This window comes from Lactuca virosa, chromosome 4 (genome assembly GCF_052849685.1).
Source record: "Lactuca virosa cultivar CGN04683 chromosome 4, Lactuca_virosa_CGN04683_v6, whole genome shotgun sequence".
NCBI lineage: Eukaryota > Viridiplantae > Streptophyta > Magnoliopsida > Asterales > Asteraceae > Lactuca > Lactuca virosa.
The window spans coordinates 64,510,198-64,523,284 of record NC_136429.1 but is presented as its reverse complement, the minus strand read 5'-3'; the positions used below and the strand labels follow the sequence as shown (position 1 = coordinate 64,523,284).

The 13,087-nt window shown below is 33.4% G+C and overlaps 1 protein-coding gene and 1 non-coding gene across 3 annotated transcripts; one reads left to right on the top strand and one right to left on the bottom strand.

Annotated features, from left to right (window-relative positions):
- The first annotated feature begins 223 nt into the window (after nt 1-223).
- Nucleotides 224-7,104, top strand: LOC145104973 (uncharacterized). Of its 2 annotated transcripts, none has more exons than XM_079042123.1 (14): nt 224-1,132; nt 1,231-1,317; nt 1,600-1,709; nt 1,825-1,875; nt 2,018-2,189; nt 2,277-2,597; nt 2,671-2,874; nt 2,947-3,423; nt 3,516-3,725; nt 4,055-4,243; nt 4,368-4,531; nt 4,631-4,783; nt 4,870-4,948; nt 6,540-7,104. In XM_079042123.1, exons 1-14 carry the CDS (start codon nt 683-685, stop codon nt 6,996-6,998), a joined length of 3,126 nt encoding a protein of 1,041 aa, XP_078898249.1. In that variant the 5' UTR covers nt 224-682; the 3' UTR covers nt 6,999-7,104. The 2 variants fall into 2 exon arrangements, with proteins under 2 accessions (XP_078898249.1, XP_078898250.1); XM_079042124.1 differs by having other exon boundaries at nt 1,028-1,132; nt 1,218-1,317.
- A 5,876-nt stretch (nt 7,105-12,980) lies between these two features.
- LOC145110403 (small nucleolar RNA R71) lies at nt 12,981-13,087 on the bottom strand. The gene has a single exon (XR_013709783.1). It is a non-coding gene; the product is annotated as a small nucleolar RNA R71 (small nucleolar RNA).

The following is a 13,087-nucleotide window of genomic DNA, read 5'->3' as shown; positions in this document are numbered from 1 at the left end:
TTAACCATATATGATTAATAAAATCTTTTCTATTTCTAAAATACCTGAATATAAGGAAATCTAGCATTTTCAGGTTGTACATAGTGCATTAAAACTTGTACGTACCGGATTTAGAAAATCCACCTTTGGAGAGGATCTAACCTAATTTTAAATGAAAACCCAAAAAGAAAAACCATCGTTGACGTGATATACAGCAGCCGCGCATGGAGAAAAAGATAAACAAAGAAAATAAATAGATATTCTCTCTCTCTCTCTCTCTCTCTCTCTCCCCAAAAGCTTCTGAGCTGTTTTCTTTAGCTCTGAAAAGAAACAACTCACTACTCACAAGCATCTCTTGATTTCTTTAATGCGTCTCTCTCTGTAAAATAGACGAAGAAAAAAAGAAAACAAACAGTCTTTCTTTGCGATCATACTTCATATCAACAGTAATACCTACGCTTTGTATTGTGATTTAATCGCAGTTTTCAACCAAAACACCTCAAGAACAAAGCAAAAAAGCATCTCTTTTTGTCTTTACCCTTTTTCAAGAAATCTTGATTACAATATGTAAAGCTTTTTCGTTATTGGGTTCGCCGTGATGATTAAATCCCATCTTAGCCAAAAGCAAAAAAAGTAGCCCCCTTTTGTCTGTTGATTTGGATTAGGTATGTGATCTGTTGGAATTCGATTGGTGGTAATGTAAATGGGTTCTCTTGAAAATGGAGTGTTGCCATTAAAGAGGGATCCGTTACTCAAATCTTCATCTAGAAACGAGAGAAACAATTCATTTGCGCAAAGACCCAGATCGAAATTTGCAAGATTTATGGTTTTAAAGAAGCTGGATTACTTGCAATGGATTTGTGCTGTGGCTGTTTTCATCTTCTTTATGTTCGTGTTTCAAATGTTCTTGCCTCTTTCTAGTGTTGAAAAAGACAGTGGAGATTTCTTGAAACAAAAAGAGGATAATTTTGGAGATGACTTGAAGAATTTCTTGAAAGAAATTGGTGGATTGGATTTTGGCGAAGGTGTCAAGTTTGAGCCCACCAAGCTTTTGCTTAAATTCCAGAGAGAAAATAGAGGCGTTAATAATGTGTCTTTTGGTACTTCACGAAAAGAAGTGAGATTTGGGCATAGAAAACCTCAGCTTGCTTTTGTGAGTTTTCTTTTTCTCTAATACCAATTTGTTGAGATTCCTCTACTATTGTGGTTTAATTCGTTTTCGTTTTAATTTCCATTAGTTCCATTTTGTAGGTTTTCGCAGATCTATTTGTCGATCCACAGCAATTGTTGATGCTCACTGTTGCAACTGCTTTGAAAACAATTGGGTATGAAATTGAGGTAATTTTGTTGTTCATGAGAATCTCGGCTACTTCAATTGCTATGATTTTAGTTTAGTAATGAGAATATTTAGAATAAATTCAAGAAATTTGATGTCTGAATCTGAACATGATATGACTAGCTTGCCCTTATGTCTTATCAAACTTCAAAACTTATCTCATTCATATGGAATTTGGCTTTTGTTGTTGTTACTTAATGTTTTGTACATTTTGTTAGAAATCATGAAACTTTAAAACTTATCAATTTATTTAAATGGTTTCTTGTAATTTAATCTTTATGCAGGTTTACTCACTTGAAGAGGGACTTGTGCATACAGTTTGGAAAAATATTGGAGTTCATGTCAATATTTTGGAAGCTAGTGAGGATAAAAAGATTATAATTGACTGGCTCAAGTATGTTTCTCTTTTTTAATACATCACATTTATATAACACAAAACATTTTCTTTAATCTGTTATCTTGGAATTTAGTCTCATTTACTGATTTACCCTTTTGCATGTTCTTTGCAGCTATGATGCCATACTTGTGAATTCTCTTGAAGCAAAAGAAGCAATTTCAGGGTAAGTTTAGTTCACTGACTTTTATCTTATCATTATTTCATTATTTCATGATCAAATGATTTAGTAAATAGTATCTCAAACTTTAAAAAAACCATATTAGTTTCACATTTTGTTATAAACTTAATAAATTTAGTTATTACAGCCTTTTGCAGGAACCCTTTAAATCTTTACCACTTATTTGGACTATCCATGAAAAAACACTTGCTACACGTTACAAAAACTACATCTCAAATGGCAAAATTCAACTGATTGATGATTGGAAAGCTGTCTTTAATCGAGCTACAGTTGTTGTTTTTCCCAATTATGCCCTTCCGGTAACTTTAAATGACACTTTTCTCCTTTCAAGATTTGTATTTAAAAAATATTCACGATAACTTATTTTTTTTCTTCATGTTTTTCAGATGTTTTATGCTCCATTTGATGCTGGAAACTACTTTGTTATACCTGGATCTCCTTCTAATGCTTGCAAATTGGATAATTCAACAACTGTTCTTGAAGAAAATTTGCGTGTGAATATGAACATTGGGGCCCACGACTTTGTTATAACTATAACAGGAAGTCAATTTTTATATAAAGGATTATGGCTTGAACATGCACTTGTTTTACAAGCTTTGGCTCCACTTTTAGCACAGTTTCCTGTTGATGATGATAGTTCAAGTCCTCATCTCAAGATCATAATCTTGAATCAAGATATAACGCGTAATTACAGTTCTGCCATTGAGGTATGAAAGTTAAGTTTGTTTGAGCAAGGGAAAATATGTAATTTTTCATACTAAAGTAAATGATCTTTTATAGGAAATTGCTTCGAATTTGAACTACCCAAGTGGCACTGTGAATCATGCTGTCATTGATGAAGATTTATACAATGTTTTGAGCATCACAGATGTTGTGTTATACGGTTCATTTCTTGAAGAACAATCTTTTCCTGATATTCTAAAAGTAGCAATGTGCTTTGAGAAACCAATTGTTGCTCCTGATTTATCAATAATCAAGAAACACGTAAGATTCTAAAAAAAACACTATCTTTTTTTATTCTTTATTCATTAACTAAAGTTTGATAATGTATTTCAGATTGATGACAAGGTAAACGGATATCTTTTCCAAAAAGAGAATATAAAGGATTTAAGTCAGATTATTCTTCGATTAATATCAAATGGGAGATTATCATCTCTAGCTCACAATATAGCATCAATAGGAAAACATACTGCAAAAGATATGATGGTTTTGGAATCCGTTGAAGGGTATGCTTCATTGATAGAAAATGTTATGAACCTTCCATCTGAAGTTGCATCTCCAAGGGCAGTTTCGGAAATTCCTTCAAAAATCAAAACCGAGTGGCAATGGGGTCTTTTTGAAGACATCCCGGATCGTAAATATGTAAATAGAAGTTCAAGGGTTCATAATTTCTTGAAAAAGGTTGAAAATAAGTGGGATTTAAAAGAGAGTTCTGTTGATATTAGTTTCAATGATACGTTTTTGTATAGTATTTGGGAAGAAGAGAAAAGTATTCAAACAACAATGGCTAGAAAGAGAAGAGAAGATAGTGAGGTAAAGAAACAACTTTATAGAGATTTTATCTTTACCTTTTTGAATATCATGTTTAGAGTTTAGACCTCATTTTTGTTGTGAATTTTATATAGTTGAGGGATAGAAGTGAGCAACCAAGGGGAACATGGGAGGAAGTATACAGAAGTGCAAAAAAAGCAGATAGAAATAAGAATGATTTGCATGAGAGAGATGATGGGGAGCTTGAAAGAACAGGTCAACCGTTGTGCATCTATGAACCTTATTTTGGTCAAGGCGCATGGCCTTTTTTGCATCATGAGTCACTTTATCGTGGTTTTGGATTGGTGAGTTACTTTACTTTATATAAAAGATTGCAACTTTTTTCTTCTTTTAGAAAACACAAGAAACTATAGTTGACAACAAGTTGTTCATCTTGATTCTTGCAACAAAAAGATTGCAACTTTTTTCTTCTTTTGGAAAGCACAAGAAACTATAGTTGACAACAAGTTGTTCATGTTGATTCTTGCAACAAAAAAAATTGCAACTTTTTTCTTCTTTTGGAAAACACAAGAAGCTATAGTTGACAACAAGTTATTCATGTTGATTCTTGCAACAAAAAGATTGTAAATAGTGCAACAAGACTAACTTTAGTTAAAATTATGTTATTGAAAAGTCAACAAAAGGTAGAAGATCAAGAACCGATGACATTGATGGACCTTCTCGTCTTCCTCTTCTAAGCATGCCATATTACCGTGATGCCCTTGGTGATTTTGGAGCCTTTTTTGCAATTGCTAATCGAATTGATCGTATACACAAGAATGCTTGGATTGGATTTTCATCATGGAGAGCCACAGCTAAGAAGGTATTATACATAAATTTCCATAAAAATCACAACTTTTATGGAAAATGTCATAAATTTCCAAGTTAAAAATCGGTACTTTTTATGATTATTACTAAAAGTAGTGGTTTTGAAAATAAAAAAACAGGCTTCTTTGTCAAAGGCTGCTGAGGTGGCATTATTGGAGGACATTCAAGGGCGTAGACATGGTGATGCTTTATATTTTTGGGTAAGAATGGATAAAGATCCAAGAAATCCAATGCAACAAGATTTTTGGACATTTTGTGATGCTATAAATGCGGGTAATTGCAAGTAAGTAGTAGTCTCTACAATTGTTACATTCTTTTGATGCATATCTTTTTGATTATTTGTGTAATGTCTAAAATACCCTTGTACTTGATTTTGTTGAAGGTTTGCATTCTCAGAAGCTTTGAAGAAAATGTATGGGGTGAAGGATAACTCGACTTCTCTTCCTCCAATGCCTATGGATGGAGATTCATGGTCTGTTATGCATAGTTGGTCTATGCCAACAAAGTCTTTCTTGGAATTCGTGATGTTTTCAAGGTTTGAATTCTTTTTCTAATTGATTTTTTTTTTTTTTAAAAAAAGATTTTTGTTTATAATAACATGGGATTAATGTTGATTTGTAGAATGTTTGTGGATGCATTGGATGCACAAGTTTATGATGAGCATCATGAAAGTGGTCTTTGCTACTTAAGTTTATCCAAGGTGATATTTTCGTTTCATTATGATTAACTTTTATACTAAAATTCTTCAACCCAACTATATTTTTAACACCAAAAAGAATATTATTCCCTTTCTCCAGTGTTTTAAAATTTTCATAAATACCCCTTTCAAGTTACAAGATTTTTACAAATTTGTTAACTTTAAAATTTATATTGTTAAATAAATGTAACCAGATAATAATTGGTATAAAAATAGTTCAAGTTAATTAATAAAACAGAAGATCTTGTAAGATAAATAATCTTATTCAAAACATATTAAAATAAATATACAACGGTTTCTCATTGCTTTTTCAAAATGATGCCTTTTTATCATTAGGAAAGTGAAGCTTGTAACTGAAAAAGTTCTTTTTAAAAAATACTTCACCTTTTCATTTTTTCTGTTTTACATCCTTTTCATATTTTGTTTTTTATATGTATTTTTTATTTTCACAAAACATATATAGAAATATATAAAGTTAGAACTTTTGTAACAATTAAATATAAAATGTTTCACTTTTATGAAAATATAAATATGTTACAAAATTCATATCATTTATATGTTTTTTTTTTCTCTTTTACATCTTTTCACTTTCTGTTCTTTTATTTTGATAAAAAAATATATAAAAATACAGCATTTTGTAAATTTTAATTATAAACCATTTTTTTTTTCAAACTTTATATTCATTTATATGAAAAGAAGACAACATATTTAGAAACATATAATACGCTTATATCTATAAATATAATCTAAAATATATTACTTTACATAAAAGGCAAATCTCCATTCTCCGATAAAGTCCCAATATTTTGGACAAGTTTACGGTTGAATCCCAACATTTATTTTTCGAACAGAAAAGTCCCGATTATTTTATATTTTACCCAAATTAACGAAACAGTCATTTTTTTTTCAACAGAAAATGACAGATTATCATATAAAATTAGATAATCATGACTTTTCTATTCAAAAAATAAATATTGGTATTAAACCATAAACTGACCCAAAATATTGGGACTTTATCATAGATTTCCCTACATAAAAAAAAACAAGAATGTTATAAATTTTAAATTACACGAATGGTCCCTATGGTTTGGGGTAATTTGCGTGTTTGGTCCCTAACTTATTTTTTTAACTCGGAAGGTCCCTACTGTTTGTTTTTGTTACGCGTTTGGTCCTATTGTTTGTTTTTGTTTAAATAAATACACCCTAACCCCATCTCCTCACCTTACCTTACCTACCCCACCATTTTCCCTATTTAAATAACAGTCTTTTTAGGTAAGATATGGACCAAGTGTGTAACAAAAACAAACAATAGGGACCAAACGCGTAACAAAAACAAACAGTAGGGACCTTCCGAGTTAAAAAAATAAGTTAGGGACCAAACACGCAAATTACCCTAAACCATAGGGACACACAAAATCGGTGGGGCCCATAACTAAGTGGAGTAGAGGTATTCATTATAGCGGATGCTTTTAACTTTCTGCAAAAAAAATTATTCTTCCAGCAACCCATACGTTGGCCCACACTGCGTGCAAGATACTTTATTATTTCAACAACCTCTGAGCTGACCAACACTGTAAATCATTTTTTTTTGCAGGACAAGCATTGCTACTCTCATGTGCTCGAGCTTCTTGTAAACGTATGGGCATACCATAGTGCAAGGCGAATGGTGTACATAGACCCTATGACTGGATCACTTGAAGAACAACATGATTTCAAAAACCGAAGAGGCAAAATGTGGATCAAATGGTTCAATTACAACACCCTAAAAGCCATGGATGAAGATCTTGCTGAAGAAGCCGACTCCGACCACCCTAAACAGCGGTGGTTGTGGCCTAAAACCGGTGAGGTTTTCTGGCAAGGAATGTATGAGAAAGAAAGGAATCAAATGAGAAAACAAAAAGAGAAAAGGAAACAGAAAAGTAAAGATAAGATTCAGAGGATTAGAAATCGGACTCATCAGAAAGCTTTGGGGAAGTATGTCAAACCACCGCCTGAAAATGAAACAGTTAATGACCAAAATGCCCTTTTGCCAGAAATGAAGCTTCTTAGATAGCACATATGTTTTTTTTTGGGTAGAAGTTGTATAATTCTTTGTGAAAATTTATGATATCTTTCGGTTACCTTTTTTAATATGATAAAAGTTTTCTTGTTTTGTGCAAGTTTTTTTTTTTTTTTTTTTTTTTTTTTTTTTTTTTTTTTTCCAAGGTTTGTGTATGTAATTATTCTCTAGGCAAATTGTGGAAAATAGCCACGTACTTTACTATTTTTTTTATTTAATTACAACTATAGATAATGTATTTTGTTTTTATACACTAAATAACAATGTATTTTTTTTTTATCTGTAACAACAAACTTTCATTTTTCTATCCATGATTACAATATGTGAACCCATAATTGCAATGTATATTCTTCGTTTCATCTTCAAATCGTACTTTTACAACTAAAATTGTATACTTGTAGGCAAAGTTTCAAATAGCAATTCATTCATTGTTTTAGTATTTTTTAGACATCAAGCACAAAGAAACACACTACACTACAATTATGTCCTTGGAAACAAATCACATAACAACTACTTACTTTTAAAATACAAAGCCGATAAATTAAAAAAATGAAAACAGAACATATTATCAATATTTCTTAATACATAAACCTATATTGATTGATAAATTAATGTTTCTTAACGCATAACGAATCTATAAGTTACTAAATAATGTAATAATTTATTTTTAAAGTATTGGATAAATGGAACCTTGTGCACACCGACTGAGATGCTCTTGAGTTTTGAGTTTTTGTTAATAAATTGAACCAAAACCAAAATGAAACGCAATGTATACAAATTTTTTTTGTTAAATACTTTAATTAGGTCAAAAAAGAAAAGTTGGAGTATTTGAATGCTTTGCTAAAAATAATTCTTCTTCACTCTGCATTAGCTCGAAAAGGAAGAGCGTTTTAGATTAATTCCAGAAGTGTATATTATAGCGTCCTTGTATTTCTTTTTATTACAACTGTTGTACCTTTAATTTTTTTTTCTTTTCAAGATATTGTATTTTAAAAAATCTATCCTCTTATAACATTCTTCTTTTAATTCTTTTTACTTATTATAGCAATGAAAACTGCTTTGCATTTGGGACATTCTACAATAGGGTAGGGTTTTTTTTTTTTTTTTTTTTTTTTTCAAAATACATTGCTATAATTAAAAACAATAAATGTACATTGCTATTAACCCCTCATACGTATATTATTTGTTAGTTATAGTCTAAAAGATGACTCTTTATGCATCAATAACATTACAAAATATTGATTAGAATGCTTTTGGTTCATTAGATTGCCTTGTTTTGCCATTGTTGAAGAACGTCTTAGATATTCAACCAACATTTAAACATGTCCTTTAAACTATGTGTGCAGTCAAAACGTTTCATTTATTTGCAAAAAATTGATACAATTAAACAAGAGTCCCCAACGAAACTTTAGATCTAGGATTCAAAACCAGTAAGACAAAATAAGATCAACTCAGAAGAAAAACAGATTTCAAGCCGAAAACCTGAATGGTTAATGGTATTTGAATTTCAATACTTAAACGGACTCAAATGACTAAGAACAATAATAGTTTAACAAATTCGAGAAGCCACTCTTCGATATATATATATATATATATATATATATATATATATATATATATATATATATATATATATATATATATATATATATATATATATATATATATATATATATATATATATATATATAGGACGATTCATTTGAGATTTAAAAAAAATAGAGATCTTGAGATTCAACTTCAGCCATATATTTTTCAAATTGCCGCTCTAATGCTCCAGCGTACCTAGGCCTGTTGAAAATAACCGATACCCGATTACCTGACCCGACCTGTTTTGAATTCGGGTAGACCGGGTCGGGTAAATCGGGTATCGGGTTAGGAAATTCGGGTAATCGAGTAACCCGATATTTAAATAGGTCGGGTATTGGGTAGGTTTAAAAAAATTTGGGTATACCCGAATACCTGGTGTAACATCCGTATACCTGGTGTAACACCCGTCTTCCAGGATTGATCGATTTAGGGTGTTAAGGACTCAAAAGTTTGATTTTTGGAGAAAATCGAGTGTCATGGCGTGACCATAGGGTGGTCACGACGTGAAGGTTGTTGTTCAACTGCGATTGGATGTGATCGATCACAACAAATCGTAGCTGGTTGGAGTTCGTTGCGAAATGGCTTCGGATGTGAACGAGAGTATCCGGATGTGAACGAGAGTATTCAGATGCGAACAAGGGACCTCGTTGCGAAATGGGTGTTCCGATGTGAACACATGGTGGCCTTGTGTCAATGCAACGAGCCGTGAGGGAAGCGTGTTTCGGGACCTTTCTCACGACGTGACCATAAGGTGGTCACGATGTGAAGCCTGATGCAGCCCAAGCCCATGATCTTTTTAGGGTTTTCTTTGTATTTAAACCCATGTAAGTCGATTTTAGGGTTCAAGATCAGCCTCCATCACCCTCTTACCTCAGAAAAACCCTAACCATAATTCCTTGGATGATTCTTGGCCTTTTGGAGGATTTATTGACTTGAAGAAGAAGTGAAGAAATAGAAGAAGGTGTTCTATTGGTGGAGCTTGCAAGGAAACATCATCATCATCATCTCATTTTACTTCTGGACCTTTGTAAGTGGAAAAGACTCAAACTTTATTGCTTAAAGCGGTTAGATCTAAGCTGGTGTCCCATTTCTTTCATGTCCAAGCAAGTTTGAATGGAAGGAATACATAACGTTGGCAGCTTTATGCATTCTAAGTGTCCATTGAGTATGATATTGTTCAGATCTAAGAGTTGGTTGATTATTGGATCCATACATGAGAATCTTGGGTATTATCTCTTCATTTTTTTACCTAGAATGGATGGAGGACATGCATGAGGCATGCATGTCTATCAAGTAATCATTTGTATGGACCTTTGGAGTCCCCTTTAGCTTCTGGAAAAGTTAGAGTGAAAGACTTAATGGATTAAGGACTTAAATCTTAGGATTTTGGTTTCAGACTGTGGTCACAACATGAGACATAAGGTCCCACGACGTGAGCATGAAGGATCTCATTTCTATTGATTTTTTTGGGGTTCACGACGTGGAAGAGTGATGCTTACGTCGTAAGGTCAGCTTAGTGAGATATTCGTGACTAAGTGGCTGATTTGAAGTGAGTCAAGTTGGAATTGGGCTGAGTGAACTCTCAAGACGTGACCAAGTGTTGGTCACGACATGAGGATTGTTGGTTGTCATTGTGGGTTGTTGACTTTGACTTTGACCATTGACTTTTGGCATGGGTTGACTTTTGGTCAAATTTCTATTTTTGGAAGGTGGACTTGGTGTTTAGCACCCATATTTTGGAAGTGAGAGCTATTAGCTATGGTCAGTGTGGTATTGAGCTGAGGATTAGCTGATTTCGGGAGTCCGGTGAGTCTTATCACTGTACTTGTGGGTCGAAGGCACCAATAACGGCCCACTGGATTGTGTTATGTAGGATGCTAGCTGTCTATGTGACTTTTGCATGTATGTTTGGGTTGAAATATGTCTCCAAAACATCAAAATTACTAACTATCCAAATATCATAGTAAAATAAATCATAATCGCGAAAACATGTGGGGAAGAATGTTGTGCCATCACGTCTGGCCCTTTGATATGTGCATATTTAGCTATATATTTAGTATAGAATTTTATTATTAATTGGCTAAATTATTGCAATTTATGGACAAAAGGTACTTAATTGTGTTTAAATTATATTTTCAGTCCAAAAGATGTGCTCGGGAGCAAAAGGAAGCAGGAGATGCAATCGGAAGTTCGGGAGTTGAAATAAAGAAGAAAAATGTCAAAAAAAAGAAGAACTCGGCGAGTCAATGCCTGACTCGACGAGTTGGATCGAAGGTTCGCGAAGCTATAAAAGTCCTTTTCGTACACAGACTTTTAATGAAGGATTCGGCGAGTCGGTACCTTGACTCGATGAGTCAACTATGTTTCCAGAAAACTATAAAAAGGGACTTTAAGACCGAGAAAAAAGACTTGGAGAGGAACCCTAGGAGACTAAGCTGCGATTGAAGGTGCTGCTGGACCGTGAGGAACTGAAGAATCAACCGTACATTCGATTTTGAGGAAGATTAAGGCACATTCTAGTTTATTCTTAGTTAATCTTTCGATTGAGTCATGTTTGAACTAATTGAATTCGTTTTTGAGTTTGTTTTTACTGCAATTATGAACTAAGACCTTTATCTTCTGTTTAGGGTAGATGATTTTGTGAATATGGATTGATTTTATGGTTAGGATTAATTTAATTTGGTAATATTGTTTTGTTAAGCTTGTTAAAGAACCTTATGTGTTAACAATAATTGTTTTCTGCTAATAAATCAGTAATTAAGTTGCATGAACATCTCTTAGTTGCTAATCTCATGTGATTTATGTGAAAACATAGTTATATGCCTAGGAATAACGAACGTGAAACTAGGGTTAGCTAGAAAATAGGTAAGTTAGTGTGTGAGCTTGTATGACGAACCATCATCAAGAAGTTAGTTGAACGACCAATTTAATTAACGACTACAAGTCTTACTTAACCCGAATCAATAAACTAGGAAATTCATTAATCTAGACAACTGACCATTGTTTGAATTAATCTGTTTTCTAAGGATTAGCAATAGCGAACGTGAACCTAATCATCTTAATCGGTAGCCAATTAAACTTAATCCAAAGCATTTACCATAAAATCAACCATAGGAACAAATGATTTGAACCTAAACAGAAGTCTCCTTAATTATTGAATTAGTGATTTTTGTTGCTTTAGCTTTAGTTATTTAGTTTAAGTCTTAACAACATATTTAAGTTTCTAGTCTTGTAAAACTAGAGAAAACCCTACTTTCTATTACTTGTTCCTAGATAATATTAGTAATTAGTTTAATTTCCGTTCCCTGAGTTCGATACCCTACTTATTTAACTATACCACAATTGATAGGTCCACTGCCTTTGTGTGTCTAATTCATAATTAAAAAGTAGGATAAAACTTAGTTCGTTTCACACACATCAAGTTTTTGGCGCCGTTGCCGGGGAACGGTTCAAAAATTAAATCTAATTTCTAGTATTATCAATCCTTTGTGTGAGATCCACATTGCACAAAGTTAATGCTTTAGTAATTTAGTTATTAGGTTGAGTTTTAAGTTTTTCTGTTTTTAGAACTTTTGTTTAAATTATTTCTGTTTTAGCTCTGTACTCGCCGAGTGCAGTCACACCTACTCGACGAGTCCATCGCTGAAATAGAAGTTTGTTTTTAGTTTATTTTTGTTCTTTTTACGCGTGTTTTCTGTTTTGATTGCAATCGTTTATGACCAGAGGAGGAGGTACACCTTTGATTCCACCACTTGAAGACCCGGAAGCACGTTTGAGGAAAAACAAAGGCAAAACCGTAGGAGAAACCGCAACATCAAAGAATTCGCCGTTGAAGAATCTCAAATCTGTTTTTAGTAAGAAAAGGACAAGAAAGTGGGAGAATCCAACATCTTTTCAGAGGCGGACGAAGACCCGAAGAAGGACGATATCGTGTACGAATCCGAAAAAGAAGAAAACGAATCTGAAGGAGGAAGCGACATAGAGGGCGAACTAGCTAACACCATGGATAACATCGATGAAGTTCCCATGGGTGAATGGAAGAAAAGGATGCGTGATGACACCGGCCCAGGACTTGTACAACCCGCAATTCCCGCAACTGCCACCTTTGAACTTAAAGGCCACATACTCGCACAACTTAAGGAGATCCCATTCTACGGGAAGGATCATGAGGACGCATACAAGCACCTAGACGAGGTCAATGACATAGCCGACTACTTCAATGTCCCTAATGTGGCTCGCGCCACTGTTTTGCTACGTATGCTACCAGTCATATTCAAGGGAGCCGCGAAAGATTGGCTAAAATCACTTCCTCCCAGATCCATCACTACTTGGGCCAAAATGAAAACTGAATTTAGAGACCAATTTTGCCTTCCCTCAAAGATAGCCAAGTTGAAGAAAGCCATAACCAATTTTGAACAACAAGCTGGAGAGTCACTTTATGAGGCATAGGAGAGATATAAAGGCTTACTAAGGAACTGCTCACATCATGATTT